At 36.1% G+C, this 18475-nt stretch overlaps 4 protein-coding genes across 9 annotated transcripts; 2 read left to right on the top strand and 2 right to left on the bottom strand.

Moving 5' to 3' along the window:
* The first annotated feature begins 1745 nt into the window (after positions 1-1745).
* Positions 1746-7323, top strand: LOC140887414 (O-fucosyltransferase 38). Of its 6 annotated transcripts, none has more exons than XM_073294657.1 (13): positions 1912-2037; positions 2149-2233; positions 2332-2405; positions 2970-3048; positions 3160-3303; positions 3802-3890; positions 4096-4273; positions 4523-4651; positions 4906-5042; positions 5785-5998; positions 6110-6294; positions 6707-6799; positions 6963-7323. In XM_073294657.1, the coding sequence occupies exons 5-13, from the start codon at positions 3292-3294 to the stop codon at positions 7093-7095; spliced, it is 1170 nt and encodes a 389-aa protein (XP_073150758.1). In that variant the 5' UTR covers positions 1912-2037; positions 2149-2233; positions 2332-2405; positions 2970-3048; positions 3160-3291; the 3' UTR covers positions 7096-7323. The 6 variants fall into 6 exon arrangements, with proteins under 6 accessions (XP_073150754.1, XP_073150758.1, XP_073150755.1 ...); XM_073294654.1 differs by having other exon boundaries at positions 1913-2037; positions 3236-3303; XM_073294656.1 differs by lacking the exon at positions 2332-2405 and having other exon boundaries at positions 1913-2037; positions 3236-3303.
* A 491-nt stretch (positions 7324-7814) lies between these two features.
* On the bottom strand, positions 7815-10506 carry LOC140891297 (protein trichome berefringence-like 7). Its single transcript, XM_073299727.1, has 4 exons — positions 9114-10506; positions 8769-8927; positions 8378-8684; positions 7815-7992 (listed from the first exon to the last, which is right to left on the bottom strand). The coding sequence occupies exons 1-4, from the start codon at positions 9911-9913 to the stop codon at positions 7975-7977; spliced, it is 1284 nt and encodes a 427-aa protein (XP_073155828.1). The 5' UTR covers positions 9914-10506; the 3' UTR covers positions 7815-7974.
* A 395-nt stretch (positions 10507-10901) lies between these two features.
* LOC140886818 (uncharacterized) lies at positions 10902-14545 on the top strand. Its single transcript, XM_073293685.1, has 2 exons — positions 10902-14099; positions 14213-14545. The coding sequence occupies exon 1, from the start codon at positions 11086-11088 to the stop codon at positions 13555-13557; it is 2472 nt and encodes an 823-aa protein (XP_073149786.1). The 5' UTR covers positions 10902-11085; the 3' UTR covers positions 13558-14099; positions 14213-14545.
* Positions 14546-14637: 92 nt separating this feature from the next.
* Positions 14638-18133, bottom strand: LOC140886819 (uridylate kinase PUMPKIN, chloroplastic). Its single transcript, XM_073293686.1, has 7 exons — positions 17806-18133; positions 16616-16769; positions 16483-16536; positions 16087-16178; positions 15439-15665; positions 15042-15218; positions 14638-14881 (listed from the first exon to the last, which is right to left on the bottom strand). Exons 1-7 carry the CDS (start codon positions 17970-17972, stop codon positions 14775-14777), a joined length of 978 nt encoding a protein of 325 aa, XP_073149787.1. The 5' UTR covers positions 17973-18133; the 3' UTR covers positions 14638-14774.
* Positions 18134-18475: the final 342 nt, after the last annotated feature.

Here is an 18475-nt window from a genome sequence, read left to right as displayed (position 1 = left end):
GCCGACTATTATAAATTAATATTAAAAATCCATGCTCATGTTGCAAAATATGAGAGGGCGTAAATAGTTGAGATCCAAAGGGTTCATTGGGTCCAAAATGTCAAGGAGGACGTGAAACAAATCAGCAACAAAAATAAAGACAAGAATACTTGAAACCTAAAGAATTAAAGTTACAATTAAGAAGTTGGCCTAATGTTGACACTGACTATATACTTTAATTTTAAATCTATATTGTGTGTGCAAATGATATTGTATCTTTCTTGTCGAATATGTCTGTTTCGATTTTAAATAATTGTGTCTACGATCATGAATGATACATATCTATACCGTCTTTCTTTCCCATATAAATTATTTATATAGTTGTAGCCTGCATGCAAACATATTGAGTAACTATAATGTAATAGGTTGTACATATCACATTAATAATTAGGTACATAACATTGGACAAATACCTTTTATCGAAAATTTGTTAGTGGGAAGAATCGAGCTCATGATCATTGATTAAACGTCCAACAATTCCATCAACTCAGACACTCATGCGATACATGTAAACATGATATTTGCATGAATAAATCGGCAATTTACATGTCTATTAATGCATGCAAACATATTGAGTAACTATAATGTAATAGGTTGTACATATCGCATTAATTAGGTACATAACATTGGACAAATACATTCCATCGAAAATTTGTTAGTGGGAAGAATCGAGCTCATGATCATTGATTAAACGTCGATCAATTCCATCAACTCAGACACTCATGCGATACATGTAAACATGATATTTGCATGAATAAATCGGTAATTTACATGTCTATTAATGCAATTTATAGTCCTAACTAAATGTTTAACTTAATTACTATACGTAAAAAAAATACTAAATTTTATGATGAAGTTGAGATACCAAAAAGTAATTTGATTTCTAAATGGAAAGCGAATGCTTATTATCAACACATCCTTTTCATATATATATTTTTTTGATATTATTTAATGTGAGCTGAAGGTCAAGGGGTACAAACGAGCCGAGCTATTCGTGAATGGCTCGGTCAAAACTCGACTCGAGCTCGATTTGATCGAGCTCGAGCTCGAGCTCGAGAACATACAATCGAGCTCGAGCTCGAAATATATGTGCTCGAGTAGCTCGCGAGCTACTCGATAACACATATAAATATAAAATATAATATAAATATATATATAAATATAATTTATATAATATTTTATTTATTTATTTATTCATATAATTTTTTTATTTATATTTATTTATATATAATTAGATATGATTTTCGAGCTCGAGTTCGAGTTCGAGTAGCTCGAGATATAGACGAGCTCGAGCTTAAGTACGAAATTAAGTACTCGATCGAGCTCGAGCTCTTTAAATATGAGTCGAGCTCGAGCTCGAGTAGTGTGCTACTCGACTCGGCTCGACTCGACTCGATTACACCCCTATGCAGGTCAATGATAATTTATTTATTGCATAGTTTGCATTAAATTAATTTTACTCGACTTGTATTCGCTTAAAAATTTAACTGATCTCGATTCAAGTTCGAGTAATTTGACTCTTCGATTGTTCAAGTTTTAATTTTAATGATATATATATTATTATCATGAAAGGATTTTAGTTCTATTTTTCTAGTTGGAGCTCTATTTGCCAAGATATCGAGGAAAATAATGAATGTTTCAATATAACAAAACTTTGAGGACTCAAGATGAAAGTGTTTAAATTTGAAGGAGCAAATGGGAAAATATCCCCTTCACCTCCCTCGCAAGTCGCATCAACTTTCCAGCTGACCCGAAGAAACGCAATTGCAGAGATCCGCGAATGAGTAGCGAAAGATGGTTACCCAGAGAGGAATTTCATATCCCAGGAATCAATTTTATTCGAGAAATAGAAACTCTTCGTTTTTATCAGTTGTGTTGTACGTGATGCTTCTCTTTGTTCTCTCCATCATCATTTTCATGATATACAGCAAAGATTTACTCGAAGAAGATGAACAGATTGTGCCCCTGCTCAGAGTGGAGAAGTCCAAATCCGTGCAGGTTTTGTTGCATTTTTGTTTTTTGTTTTTTTTGAAAATATATAATAATAAAGATGTGAATTTGGCACGCGGCTGTTGGAAATTTACTATTCACATTGAATTTGGAATCAAGTTTCGTTTCCAGTGATCAATTTGGAAGAAAGATGATTTCTTGCAAGATAATAAGCTGGTTATTATGAGTGCGAGTTCGATAGAAGGTGGGGATTTGTTTATTTGGTTTTAGAAATCTTGTATTTGTCGCGGCTGTTGGAAATTTACTTTTTACATTGAATTTGGAATCGAGTTTCGTTTCCAGTGATCAATTTGGAAGAAAAGATGATTTCTTGCAAGATAATAAGCTGGTTATTTTGAGTGCGAGTTCGATAGAAGGTGGGGATTTGTTTATTTGGTTTTAGAAATCTTGTATTTGTTCACAGTTTGAGCTCAAGTGTGATGGGACCGTGTTTTCTGATAAATTTTTCACCTCAGTTGTTTTAAGGTTTTAATGAAAAAATTATGGCGATGTTGCTTTGGGAATTCAATGGGTAATTGTAATTGGGAGAATATCATCGGACTAATTTCCTGCCTGAAATCGTGTTGCACTGGCATGGTTGTTGATACAGAACTTCAAATATCAGAAATTTGTCGCGGGAATGCTTTAATGTAGGCGCAGGTCATTCGTATTGCAATTTGATTATCATTCTTATCATTACGAAATTATAGGGCTAGAAACTAATAACTGAACAAGTAAACAGTAATCGAAGTAGAAAAGTATTGAAAGGTCTGTGAAAGTATTGAACCTTTACATTACGGACATATTTGAAAAATTTTAAGTGGCAAGCACTTTGATTGTTCATAAGATCATTTTTTCTATCTAAAGGACCAAACACAAAGCCTAAAAACTGTTCTAATTCTTAGTGATGATTGACGAGGTTGTTTTGATTTATTCAACAGCAACAAGATGATCTATTATGGGAAGCTCCTCGTAATCACCGTTTAAGACCATGTTCTAAACCTACCAGTAAATATAAAGGTTTGATCCTCTTATCTGACATCTTTATGCTCTTCCAAGTCTTATAGTGAATGTTTAATGTACTTCCATTTATTCCAAATTTATTCATTTCGTCATGAATGCCTGGTTCAGCTCTCCTATCCCTCATCTACTTCAGCCCCTTTCTGTCATTCACTGACTCGAGTATTGGTCAATACTTTATGTCCAGCAACCTCAGCTGGGAATCACTATATAACAGTGAAGAGCAACGGCGGGCTAAATCAAATGCGCACTGGGGTAAGCATTTTGTTTAATCCATCATTCTGTTTTTTGTATGGATAGATTGATTTGTTTTGAATATAAAGTTAATCCTCACTTTTGAACATGCTGTTTATTTAGCAAAAGGCAGATTTCAAATTGGTTCTGTTGCCTGAATTTCCATGTAGTATATCCATATAATCTGCTAGTGTTGAGGATACATCACTTTGAATCATTATTTTTATTAATATAACTATGCCTTTTGCAATCCTAGCTTCGTAACATTATGAATTATGACTGTACATCGTGTGCTTAGAATTTAGATCTCCAAATCTTCGTAAACACTACAATAAATGCAGAAACAAAAGTGAAAAGAAAAAAAACCTCAGTTCTAGCCATTTAAAATTTATCCTCGTCTCTAGACATGCTGTAATTTCATTTATTCTTCAGAACTGATACTGCTACTATGATCAACAATTTGATAAATGCCCATTTTCTTATTTTTTTTTTCCATGGATGTTTAACTTTTACATATAGATAGCTGATATGGTGGCTGTGGCACACATTATGAATGCTACACTTGTGATTCCTCAATTGGATAAGCGTTCATTCTGGCAGGATACAAGGTACATTATTTTACTGCAAATTTTCTGCCTTCTGCTGTATCTATCTCAAGTGTCCTTTGCATTAATATTGTAATAAATTTATAAAGATCTATTCATTTTGGGCACAAGTTTTAACTTCAGGAATTTTGGGCGAAATTCTGTTTATATAACAGTGTCCCGTGTGTTTTTATGTCTCCGACTCTAAATGTGATGCATTTATGTGCAGTACATTCTCTGATGTATTTGATGAACTCCATTTTATCAATACGTTGCAACAAGATGTTATGATTGTGAAGGAACTTCCTAAGGAATTAGAATCAATTCCTCGAGCTAGGAAGCACTTCACGTCATGGTCTGGTGTGAGTTACTATGAGGAAATGAGACAACTCTGGAAGGACTATCAGGCAAGTTTTTCTTAATCCATTTGTTACTTGATATCCAAAATATGCACAAAGTAGAAACGGAGAGTTTCTCATATTACAGCTTTTAGGCATTCCTCCTTTCATATGAATTGCTATTTTTTTTAAGGAATCAAATGCTCAAGAAACTAAAATATGCCCGGATATGCCAGTTATATATTTAGATGGATATGTTATAATAATTTTGGGAAATTCGAATTTCATTCTGGATTGACTTATTGAATCTTATTGTAGATAATTCATGTTGCAAAATCAGACTCAAGGCTTGCAAACAACGACCTGCCTCTAGACATTCAGAGGTTGAGATGTCGTGCTCTGTATCATGCTCTCCATTTTGCCCCTTCTATTGAGAGTCTTGGAAAGGTCAGAACCATGATTTTAGTTCCTATGCCCTTATCTGAATTACTGTTTTAGTGTTTTCACACTTGAATCACTTGGATGTTGCCAAAATTTCTCGAAGTTATTGAGAAATTCGCGTACTTAAATAACGGGTATGTAAGTAGAGTTACGAGTACGATATCCATGAATTCATGTGTTTCTGCTGATATATTTAAGAAGTATCCTATGGGGATTCATGTTATATTAGGTTCTGAGCTTAAATGACGGTGACACCACAGAAGCTAGTGGAGCGGCTGCGATTCCGTGCAAAAAGATACATTGCCCTGCATCTGAGATATGAGAAAGACATGCTGTCTTTTACTGGCTGTACTTATGGTCTTACTGATGCAGAATCCAAGGAGCTCAGAGTGATGAGGTGAAAAGCTTTCTATATTTTTTTACGTGTTGATATACCCATATGATGATATGAATTTTTGAATGACGCTGATATTTTTAAAATCTCGTAGCCACCTTCATTATCACCGTACTTGTTATCTGTGGATTGGACTTCTCTGTTTTGGTGTTGTGACTGGTGGCTATCCACTGGTCTTTGTGTTGGGTTGACCGTTGATGGATTGGACAAATTTGGTATTCATCATAAACAGGCTGTTTGGTTGATGCTACGACCACTTTATTTTTCTAACATCGTATTGATGGAATAAAACAATATAAGCAATAAGAACCACACCAATATGGTTTAGTTTAAGAAATATAGAGTGAATGAATGATCGACAAAATAAGAAACGTTTTCTGGAAGTGCAAACTATCCTATGAAGAGGGCTTTTCTTGATTTTAATTGTCTGTATCATGGTTTTGTTTTATTTCAAACATTGTTCGGATAAAATATTTTCGTGATATTGAATAATTTATTTGGATGGGGAGATAATTGTTCCATGACATGTACTGTTTAGAATATGCTTAATCGTAAGGTTACACATCCACAAGTATTTGAATCCTCCTGTTTAGTTAATTCCTTGGTTTTATTGCTAAAACTAAGTAAACTGCTTCGTGATTTACCACAGGAGCATTTGGTTAGCATTCTCTTCTATACATATTTTCCTATATTAAACATCAATAACCTCGGATGCATTCCTTATACTCATTTTTGGTCTTGTTAGGGAAAATATGAGTCATTGGAAGATTAAAAATATTAACTCAACTGAACAGAGAATTGGTGGTTTCTGCCCTTTAACTCCCAAGGAGGTTGGCATATTTCTTCAAGCTCTTGGTTACCCTCCATCTACATTGATATATATTGCAGCTGGTGAAATTTATGGTGGCGACACTCACCTTTCAGAGCTCAAATCTCTATTTCCGAACATAGTATTCAAGGTTGATTTAGTTGGGAATTTTGTATTAGACGGGGAAATATGTGCTTTTTTTTTTCCTCTTTCAAAATCAAGTTCTTTGAAGCTGTCCGGCTAAATTTCTCAATCATGACAGGAAATGCTTGCAACCCAGGAAGAACTGAAAACATTTTCTAATCACGCCTCAAGAAGTGCAGCACTTGATTACATCGTCTCTATAGAAAGTGATGTGTTTATTCCATCTCATTCGGGTAACATGGCAAGAACTGTTGAAGGTCATCGTCGATACATAGGGCACCAAAAAACAATCACTCCAGACAGGTATTTAGTTTCTAGCAGCAGCAATGTCTTGTTGCTTTTTTCGGGTAAATAATCTTTATATAATGTTACTAGATAGTTCCACTAAACTTAACGAAGCAAACAGAAAAAAGATGTTCAGTAATATACCATTGGTGATTTTATTCACATCTAGAAAGTCAATATTCTTGAACCTATAAATACGACGACACCACCTACTACTTGGATTGCTATTAGAAGCAATACCTATATTTCTTTTACCTTACAAGTTACAATTATAGATTTTTAGGCATGGGAATGGAATCTTATCATTCAATTGTACATCATGATATTTGATATCTTTCACAGGGTCCTTTCAGTGTTCACAAATTTAATAGTGGAGAAAAAGTCTCTGAGTTTCTTCATTATCCTATGATATGCTGTACATGATATGCAGGAAAGGTCTGGTTGAATTATTTGATAAACTAGAAGATGGAAAGCTGGGAGTATTATCTTTGTCCCGTCTTGTGAAAAAACTTCATCAGAACAGGTAAGAGATATCTCTACAACTTTATATTTCTTATTCACCTCATTGGCCAAGTTGATTTGTAATTACTCAGTTTTTACCACATAGATTAACTGTAAGTCTGTACCATGAAAGATTTACCAACTAGATTGAATATCGAGGAGTTTTTACAACTATGGATTTTCAGGTACGGTGCACCTCGAAAAAGAGGAGGTGCTCCTCCAGGAATCAGGGGCCGAGCACGACTCAGGCTGGAGGAATCCTTTTACCAAAACCCGTTCCCTGAATGCATATGTAAGTCGGAAGATGCTGCCAGGTGAAATGCAAAAGTTGTACCTCTTCATCAAGAAACGAGTATAACGGAAATCAAAATGCGCATCTGCTATGGAAAATAGTTGTTCATTGTATTTAATAGCATACATCTGTTTCTCGTCCTTTTTAGCACCGTGTTCTTTGGGTTCTTTCTAACCTATGAGCTGCAATGTTTACTGCATTATTCTTTCTGGTGAACAGTTGTGAAATAAAGATACATAAAAGCTAGTAATTCTTGCAATCATTAGTGCTTTGATGTGTTGTCATTTATTTGTATGAAATAGCATTTCCATACAACAAGCAGCATTCTTAACATAAATGTGCCAAACCCATGTAGGGTTTTCTCCAAAAAGCATTTGTTAAATAAGAAATAGTTTCTTGGATACAACACAGAACAATCGTACCAATAGCTGGAGGGATACTCTTATATTAATTGGAATCAGATTGGTTAACTATTCAATACCAATGTGTTAGTTGAACAAATGACAACTAAAAGATGTTAAGAATCTTATCATAAATCTTAAAAATACAGTGAATCTGAATCCCTCTAAAGAATATAGAAATGACACTTCGTAAATTCATGAATTCGAGAATGAAAAAATACCGGGCTGTTGCAGATAAATATTACAACAGCAATGAAAAAATGATGTGGGAACGACAAAAATTTATATGTTAATACCTCTCTCTCTCTCTTTTGTTGTGTTTCTGGTACGAAAGAATGAAAAAATAAAGAACCAAACTTACTTCTTTGACAAGATATCCTATGATATACCTTGTGTTTAGTATACATGTGTTCCAACTTTTGCTCACTAACTAAGCAAAACTATAAAGTTCTTGTGGTCGTCAATCTTGGTTAACATGGAATTGATGGCCGATGAAATTGTACATCACCCACAGTTCTGAAGCTGCAAACAAAGAATACAAGGTTACTGCAACAGTTTGAGTTATAGATATCATCAGTACATCAAAGAAACAAGGCCTATTTCCATGAGTTCAAACATATCGCGTTAAGAAGACTTGTTTCACGAGTAGAATCGAGCTATAATCTTGTTTTTCTTATTCTCCAACGAGTAGAATACACTACAGAAGACCATGTATGTATGATTAATGGAATTAAATGTAGTTAATGCGGCGAATAGACCAAGGATCAACTCTTTATTTCTTTCTTTTTTAAAATTCATAAACTGGTAAATACTTATAGGACCATGTGTGACCTACACGATAGAGATTTAATCAATGCACAAAAGAGTGATCTACCTCATCAAACGTTAAGCAAGGCCATGAACTTACCGAATTCTTGCACTCAAAATCTCGTTCAAAGCTACCAAGCAAATAGGAAAGGACTATCTCGTTCCACATATCAGGCACTCCAGGCAGACACCAGTGGCTACAGTCGGATAAAGAAGGAGTGTCACCCCAATTGCCAACATGTGCATCGCTTCGAAAAGCTGACATTGGAGTTACGTGAATCACGGTAACAGGAACATCCATATCTTTCACCACTTCGAGTACCATGTTTGAAAATGGATTCACACCCTCTTCCCTAACTTCTAAAAGCGGCAACTTAGTCACATTGCATTGCCGCAAAGTTAAATTCCTGAAGGAGAAACAGACTGCCATTTGATCAGATAAATTGGCCCAACATGGAAAACCAATATGAGAATTATTTAGGAAGAGATACCTCCAGTGAGATGGCTCAAATGTTCGAAAGAACACTCGGGTTTGTGTTGGATTAATCATTTTATCAACCCAAGATGCCCAAGTTTGTAACGCAGTTTTATAAGCGGTAACAATTGGCATTCCAAGTTTCAAAGTGTTACCAACCTGGAAATAGCATCCCCTGTCAAGTACAGCATTCACAACTTAATACACATCAGTCATCAGATAGCTGGAAAATGATTGCCTACTTGCTCTCAGATTGCCACATCAGTTAAATCACAACAAAGCTCATACATCTAGTAAAGACATATTGAAATGAATAGACAAGTATATCTAAAATAAATTCTTGATTGAGGAGGTAACTTACGTCCCAAAGAGCTTTCCTGGGACCCACCACTGACCGGAATTGAAAATCAAAACATCTGAATCAATCCACTCCTTACTGATATCATCCAACTTGTCCAACTTAAGGGTTGATCTAACTCTCTTTGGTGCATGTTTAGGGGCCCAGTTATGTTGCACAAGAAAAACCGATCTGTAAAACTCAATGGTGAGATTAAAGGAACTAAACCTTACACCCAAGAATCTTATTTGCTTCGTTATTTTGCTCCCATTAACTTCATAAACACTCTCCTTATCTTCCAAACCGGTCATTAAAAAACATATCAAAGATTCCCACTGTGTTCTACTCATTGAATCGCCAACGAAAACAACTCTTTTATTTCGTAGTTTTTCCAGAACAACCCGCACATTAACTCTTGGAACATCACAATTCTTTGGCTTCCACCTCCATTTCAGATAATCTTCATCTATCCGACCGTTGGCTAGACAATTGAATCCTTGCTCTACAAAAGGACATTCTGAAGCATTGTACCATGGGTAACCATGATCCAGAACCCAATTTCCATCAAACACATCACACGTATAATCGGAACCACTGAAATTCGTAAATCTATCGTCTTGAATATGAAACGGATGCTTAAGATTCGGTAGAACATACATGAATCCACAGCCAACGGCCAAGAAAAAGGAAACCAACCATCCAATTATAATTAGAGCATGAAATAGAGGTGACAGCCGACTCTTTCTACTAAATCTTGGACTTCCAATATTAGCAGACCTTTGTTTAAAGGAAACACTCCTATTAAAACTACTCATTCTTTCCATCGATAACAACTGCACCTCTGCACTTTAAAAACAGGATCTTCTAAAACAGAAAACCAAAAGAAGAAAAATAATCTCTTTACATAAAAGAAGCCATTAAAGTTCCCTAATAAAGCACCCAAACCAGGAAAAAAAAAGAAGCAGACAACCAATCGATACACCTACCGTTAAGTCACAATCATACCTAATTTAGCGGTACACAATGCCACCAAACTAAAATGATCAAAAATCATTACATTTCATCAGCTTTATCCATAAAAGTCCCTACAAAAATCAAACCTTGGACCTCACTGGATGACACCCCCGTACAGAAACACATAAAAAATGAATGGGCATCCAAGAATTCTAATAAAAAATAAACTTTTTTCCACGAATCTCGACTCAAACCAGAAACCCAAAAAGGCCCGATTGATTCTTACGCCAGAAAAATGTATAATAAGTAAAGGTATTTAGAGTAGTAAATGGAAGGCGATATGGAACAGTTGAGATCGAGGGAGTTGTAAGCGATGTTTCAATAAAGAACAATGGTTGCAAAGCACTACGTGGAATCCGGCGCTTAGCCTACTGTTTTAGTTAATTACAGTTAGCCCCCTAAACTATCGAGAATGGCTTCGACCCTCTTGTTTTACTTTTTATACATTTCATACCACTAAATTTATATATTATATTATTATCTACTCCTCCTTTATTTTATTTTATTTCTTATATAATCTTATCCATTTAACCCAATTTATATTATTAAAAAAATATTATTCCAATATTTTTTTAATATCAACTTAAACATTAATTCAAGAACTCTTGTTTCTTTATAATAAATGATTGTGAAAAATTGTTTTTAATATTTCTTTTGAGAAAAATTATCCAACTAAATATCAATTTTCAGAAATTATTTTTGGGAAAAATTTTAATTTTTTGATGAAATAACTATTTCTAGGAGGAAAAAGGATCCACAAATTGCAAGGGTTTATCAATTGTACCCATACATATATAAATCAAGAAATTAGGCGGACTCAAGTTGACTCTGCCTATTGTACATCTAAGTTCCCGCGCCGCCTCAAGCCTTCAGGCTGGCCCGAGTTTACTCTCTGCCGGAGCTGGGTGGCGGGAAGGGAAGAAGGTAGCAGCGATGCTAAAAAGTTTTCAAGAAATTCGTAGATGTTTGAGTGAATTTTTCTATGTTCGTTTCTACAGTCAGTTCAGTTCTTGTTCACAAAAAAATCTCCAGCAATCTCCTATTTACGCGACTACGGTCTGTTCCATCGCTGGCACATTTCACTCCTTACGTTTCAGACTCTGGCTCAGAGGACCTGAATTCCAGCTTAACGGAAAGTGCTGTTGGAATCGATGATAGCATCGGCAATGATGACAATTCCGGGAAGTCGAATTTGCTTGGAGTTGCTGAGGTTCTTAAAGGTATGCGAAAGGAACCCATTTCTGCCTTATCTTTCCTTAAGCAACTCAAGGAACAGGGGTTTCAGCACAGTGTTGAAACTTACTTGGCGGTCATTGATGTACTCTGTTTTTGGAGCTTGGATAGGAAGTTGAATTCTTTGATGTTAGAAGTAATAAGAATGGAAAAGCAGCATGGTGATTTCAAGGTGTGGGAGTTAATGGAGGCAATAGTGGGGGGGATTCAGGCCGAAGGTCCATGTTCACGTGTTCGTGCTTTAGATGCTTTAGTTAAGGGTTATGTTAATTTAGGCATGTTCGAAGAGGCCATTGGTAGTATCTTTGAAATGAAAAGAAGCGGCATCGCGCCTCGTTTGTATTTGTGTAATTTTTGTATGAATGGCTTGATAAAGAATGGGAAGGTGGATGCAGCCATTGATCTGTATAAGCAGTTGAAGACACTTGAGCTAAGGCCGAATGTATATACATATGGGATTGTTATCAAGGCATATTGTCGGAAGGGAAGTCTTGAAGAAGCTATTGATATATTTGTGGAGATGGAGGAAGCTGGAGTAGCACCGGATGCTTTTATCTATTCAACGTATATTGAAGGGCTTTGTATGCATGGGAGGTCTGAGTTGGGTTATGCGATCTTACGTTCTTGGAGAGCTGCTAAGTTCCAAATTGATGAATACGCATATATTTCTGTGATTCGGGGTTTTGTAAAAGAAAATAAGCTCGGAGACGCTGAGATTGTCTTAGTTGATATGGAAGAACAAGGGCTAGTTCCTAAGGAGTTTAGCTATAGTCCCTTGATCCGGTGGTATTGTGCTTCAGGTAACATAGTTACAGCTTTAGCTTTACACAATGAGATGATGACAAAGGGTGTCAAAACTAATTGTTACATAGTTGCTTCGATTCTTCAGTGTTTGTGTCTGAAGGGTATGCCGCATGAAGCTGTAGACCAGTTCTTTGACTTCATGAAATCGGGTGTTTTTCTTGATGAGGTTGCATATAATATTGCTATTGACGCACTGTGCAAGATGGGTAAATTAGAGGAGGCGATGAAATTGTTTGATGACATGAAGAGAAGCAATTTGATTCCAGATCTTGTGCATTACACCACTTTGATAAATGGCTATTGTCTTTACGGAAAGATTTTTGATGCTATAAGCTTATTGGAGGAAATGAACAAAATGGGATTGAAACCCGATTTTATAACTTATAATGTTCTTGCCAGTGGATTGTCTCAAAAGGGTCTCTTGAAAGAGTTGCATTTCCTTTTGGATAACATGAAAGGGCAAGGTTTAACTCCAAGCACTGTGACACATAACATGATAATTGAAGGCTTGTGCATTGGAGGAAAAGTCAAGGAAGCTGAAAAGTACTTCAGTAGTTTAGAAGACAAGAGTCTCGAAAATTATGCTTCCATGATCAATGGGTACTGTGAATCGAGCATGGTGACAACAGCATACGAAGTTTTTCTCAGATTGGTAATGCGAGGATTTCTTGTAAAAAAGAGTTCTTGTTTAAAACTTCTAAGAAGCCTCTGTTTGGATGGAGAACATGACCGAGCTATCAAGCTGTTTGAGACACTACTTTCTTCTGTTGACAGTCCTTGCAAGAAAATGTACAGAACTCTCATATCTTCTCTATGTCGTGCTGGAAATATGAAAAAGGCTCGATGGGCATTTGATAGTATGGTCAGAAACGGATTATCTCCTGATGTAATAATGTACACCATAATGTTGAATGGTTATTGTCAGGTGAATTTCCTCCGAGAAGCCCTTGATCTCTTCAATGATATGAAGAGAACGGGCGTCAACCCTGACATAATCACTTATACTGTCATGCTTGATGGACATTCGAAAATAAATTTGAAAGAAATTCGATCTCAAGCAGATAATGAAGGAGTCAATAACAGGAAACTGGTAGCTTCAACCTTCTGGTCTGAAATGAAGGAGATGGTATTAAAGCCCGACGCCATTTGCTACACAGCTTTAATCGACAGTCAATGCAAATCTGACAACCTTCAGAGTGCTGTTTCCCTGTTCAATGAGATGATTGAACATGGTTTGCAACCAGATACCGTCACATATACAGCCCTCTTATCTGGGTATTGTAAGCAGGGGCATATGGGCAGGGCCTTAACCCTGTTAAATGAGATGTCATCTAAGGGAATAGAGCCAGATCATCGTACCATGTCAACATTGTATAATGGCATCGTAAGAGTGAAGAAAATACAGTTCCGGGATTGAATCTGCATCACTCTGATAGAATACGCAGCATTCATTAGTCAGTTGTCACTAGCTGTTGTATCATTTGGTGTTAGATTTTTGCTTTAATATTGTTCGAAAATGTGGCTGTTCTCTTACTAATATCACATCAGATGGGGAGGGGAATTGCATTTATTTGGGCACCGAAGCTGGAGATTTTACATATACAGATTAATGTAACTAGCTGATAATGCTGCTTTCTCCATTGTGGTTCGAGAGAGCGCACACAGATGAGAGACCGAAGGTTTTGTAAGCTGCCTGGACAGCAGTGTACCAATGTCCTGTGAAATTAAGCATTTTCAGGTTGCCTATTTTTCTGAGATTCGACTCTATGGCACACCTTACCTCATCTGTACAGATAATGAAATGAAGAATGTTTTTGGGTGGGAAGAACTTCGAAGGTGAATGGAATTGGTGAGCACTTGAATGAGAAGCCTTTGGCAAAGCTTAAAAAGACCACCACCGCCGCCGGGTGATTATGTTGATTGATTTGGGTCACCAGCTTGCATGCATATGCCATATAGGTATCCCCTTTTTCTTTCCAGTGAAGAATTTCATGTTTCTCCACAAACCGTAAACCTATTTTGGCTACAAATGTCAGCACTGTGAATTTGAGATTGACTTTGATGATTTGCAGGATGGCAGAAGAAACAAGTCAGTGGAAGGCAAATCGAAGCTCTTTTTACTTGTTTGATCAAAGAAGATTGAGAACAAAATGCATTATTTGCCAACGCCTTAGAAGATTTCTCCTAAAATGGGTTACCACCAGAAATGTGGAGGGAGAGCTGACAAAGATTCATCCAGGGCCTCAGCACACAGCTGTCAAGAATTTTTAAGCAAGTATATAGAAGTATAGAACACTACCTAGTCTTTCAATGCCAGTTTTATTGGAGGTATACTGCAGCTTTGTCAACTATCAAAATTTGTACATTGAGCTATATACGGTTGGAATAAAAGTAATTTTGTCGTATACTGTCGAGATAGGACCCGTTGGTGCATAGCATTTGAATTTGTGATAAACTGATAATATTTACAATGAATTGGCTTCTACAAAATGTAATCCACGAGAAACTCAAAATCTTTCGAGTCCCCACCCACCACCTCGTCTTCAAAAATACAATAAGCAAGCCCGTTCTTGTTACTATTTATATGAGAAGATTGTCCTCCAATTTAAATTAATAAAAAAAACTCTGGAATATTCAAGTCCTGGCTGCTGTTCTCTGACTCTGTCCAATGAATGTGCCCACCTTCTCTCCCCTAATGGCTTTCGATATGTTGCCCGGTTTGTTGATGTTAAACACCACAACTGCATCAGAGAGACCCAAAACCATTTTCTAAGAAAGTATAAAGAATCAAGAAACTGACATGGTTTGTCAACTAAAATCCTAGTAATATACATATATATATGTAGATAATATACAGAGCATCAAATGATGTTCATGACTCGTGAAAGGTTCAAAGCTTACCAGGTATGTTGTTTTCTTGGCACAAAGTAATGGCAGTCATGTCCATTACAGACAGTTCCTTTGAAGTTACATCTTGGTAGGTTAAGTTATCTAGTAGACTTGCATTTTGATTATGCCTAGGATCGTCATCAAAAACTCCATCCACATTGGTAGCTTTCAGCACCACTTCCGCATTAACTACACATATCATTCAGAAATTCGACATCAGTTTCCCATGTACCATTCCAATAATATGTTATAATATATAAGGAACAAAATAATTCATGACTCTAGAAAGAAAATGGATGGCTCTGAATTTTTATACAATACGAAGGAAAAGCAAGTGGGATTTATGGTTTTATAACATTCAATAAATATCATATTAATATAAGCATTTAAGTCAAAGAAATGGACTCACTCTCTGCACACCGAAGTGCTGCAGCAGTATCGGTTGTGAAGAAGGGATTCCCAGTACCAGCTGCAAAAATTACGACTCTTCCTTTCTCTAAATGCCGAACGGCTCTTCTTCTTATGTATGGCTCAGCAACTTCTGACATGCGAAATGCAGTCTGAACTCTTGTTGGGATGCCAATGCTCTCCATCGTTGATTGCAAAAATATTGCATTCATGACAGTTGCTAACATCCTAAACATCAAGACGAAAAATGCTAAAACATCATATTACAATACACCATCTAATCTATAAAGCTAAAACATCATTGATACATTAAACCATCCAAATCTATAAAGAAAAGATGCACAACTAAAAAGTTCAGCTACACGCTAATTTGTATTGCTAAATTTGGAACCAATTTTCTTTTGGGATAATCAATGAAAATTAGATATTGACGAGTTCTAAAAAAATTTAAATGCTACGAAGATATTTCAAAGATTGAATATTAATAACTATTACCAAACTAAATTTTAACGTCCGTGAACGATAAACTGGAGGACCACATTAAATGAGCTGGGGTGAAAGTTATTACTTCTGAAAAGCATGATGTTCCGCATAATCAAAATTCAAAACTATACAGATTAAATTTTGTTAAAAACGTAGAAATGCTTACCCAATATAATCTGCAGATGAGCGATCGAGGCCACTGCTCCCTGCCCAAGAGGCTCCCCGGAAGATATTTCCTCCGCCAACCACGATTGCCACCTGAGAATTTCTGCATACAAATCAATACTGTGTGGAAAAGAAGCAGTTTAAGCCCACGTATGAGCTAGAATATGAGTAGGTCAAAGTATTCTACATCCATCTTTTAATTTTTTGGTAACTGCAACATAATCAAACCGCATTTGCAGTAACCCATAAAGTTCATTGCGTGAAGAGGGTGGACAGAAACTTTTCTAATGGAAATATAGCCTTAAACGACAATGAAGAAAGCATTTCTAGCTACATTATCTATGCTCACAAAAGAAAATATTTTTCCCTTTCGGAAGATTGTAAAGATAAAACGTACCTCAATGCCAAGCCGAGTAACAGATGCGACTTCCTTTGCAATGGCCATAGTGATCTGTAGAAGTATGTTTTTTCATAAGTATAGAGGATGTACATTAATAAACATTAGATTATATTGGCAACAGTATTCCAACCTTTGGATCTATAGTTTGTGTTTGATCGCCTGCAAGTGCCTCCCCGCTTACTTTAAGCAACACCCTTTGCCATTTGTATAACGGTTTGGAAGAGCTACCATCATTCATATTCACACCAAAAGGAGGTATAGACATTGAAGATAATTGTTGTTGCCTGTGACAAAAGGTGGGAACAAATTGGAAGGATAATGAATTTCATTGGTACACCTAGCTTGTGAAGAATAAACCGAAGAAAGAGAACAAATACCCAAAAAAAATTCATAATAAAACAAATGATCCGCGCATAAATTTTGAAATATGACAAAAAAATTCCAGTATAAATACGCCATGTCAAATCTGACAATGAACTATCAAGGGAAAGGTTAGTGCACAAGGGAATAATAGCCTGTAACACAAATCATGAAACATCAAGTAGAGCTGTGACTTTCATTATGAAAATAAGCATTAGTTTCTGTGTCATTTTGTAAATGGCCAGACGTACAGATGTAAGTCATGCATCACATGTCAGACATGAGACATTCTGGAGGGAACCATCTGCCTTTTACTTTAGAATGCGACCAGAAAACAGAACCCCATTTTCAAGAATTACTCTACATGAAGGTAAATTAAGGTACATTGCTGTGAAACTAGCAAATCGAACTGAAATCAGTTGAGATATGACTTGGTAGGGGATACGAGCTATTCCATAATCATGCGTACATTGCTTCAACTAGCTAAGGTCAACGTACACCACCTCTTCTTAGAGAGCAAAGCAAGTCTTCAAATGCCCCAGAAGATAGGTATTTTGATTCTTTGAATAACAATTTTAAAGGCACGACTGAATAAAAAAATTTATGCGGAGAAGAAATGAATGGTTTTTAAGATCACTCTTGAACTGAGAGTTCCAAAGTCCAATCTTTTTGAAAATATCGTGGGGAATGCTTCTTCAAGATCAGAATTTTGTTTTCTTGTCCATTAAAACATACAGCTATTTGGGGAACAGTGCATTCTGATTCTAACACAGATAACAACTCACTATCACAAGACTGAAACACGATTCCGAGAAACATCCACGCATGAACCATTCAACAATTTTCAAGCAACCCACCAAACCACTAGCAATGAGCACACAAATTCACCGACAAAAGCAAACACGGGAGAAAAAATATTAGCTAGAAAAGACACAGCAACGAAATGAAGGAAGGGAATACCTGAAATTCACAGGGTCTGAGTTGGGACCCTTTTCAGAAGAGCAACAGTTGATAACCAAACGATAGTAAGAGCTCTGAAATCCCACAAACACAGGGGCCTTAGGCTTCAAGAAACAGAGTGGCGCCGAAGAGGTAATGGGGCGGTAAAAAGAGGTCGAATGAGCCATTATTCAGTTGAAGAAGAGAAGAAAAAAGTAACCCTGATTTCAGCTTCCGAGCAGATCACTGGCTTTCTATGATCTCTTTTCTGCCGCCTTTCGTGTTTTTCTACTTCAGTTTTCGGTCTTTTTCGGATAACACAGCCTCGTAGAAGAAGATGATATGGAGCTCAGAAAATATCTTGAATTACTAAAAGCTCTCTTTAAATTACAAATTCCTCTACCTTTTAAATGAGTTTTCATGATACTTTAAAATTAAAATTACATATTCAAATTACTGTATTTTAAATGATTTTTTCCAATTACATATTCTTTTGTGAAATTATAAATGAAAGCATTTTTTTTTTTTTGAGGGGATAAATGAATGCATTTTTAAAAGTGTTTTTTAATTAAAATATATTTCAGATATTTTTATAATTAAAAATAATAATATCTAACTGTGTGCAACTTTCAATAAAGTTATTTATTTATTGTAGTAAATAATGGAGGGGGAAAACAACAGAGAAATGCGA

Source organism: Henckelia pumila, chromosome 3, assembly GCF_033568475.1.
Source record: "Henckelia pumila isolate YLH828 chromosome 3, ASM3356847v2, whole genome shotgun sequence".
In the NCBI taxonomy this organism is placed as follows: Eukaryota; Viridiplantae; Streptophyta; class Magnoliopsida; order Lamiales; family Gesneriaceae; genus Henckelia; species Henckelia pumila.
This window is presented reverse-complemented; position numbering and strand designations above follow the sequence as displayed.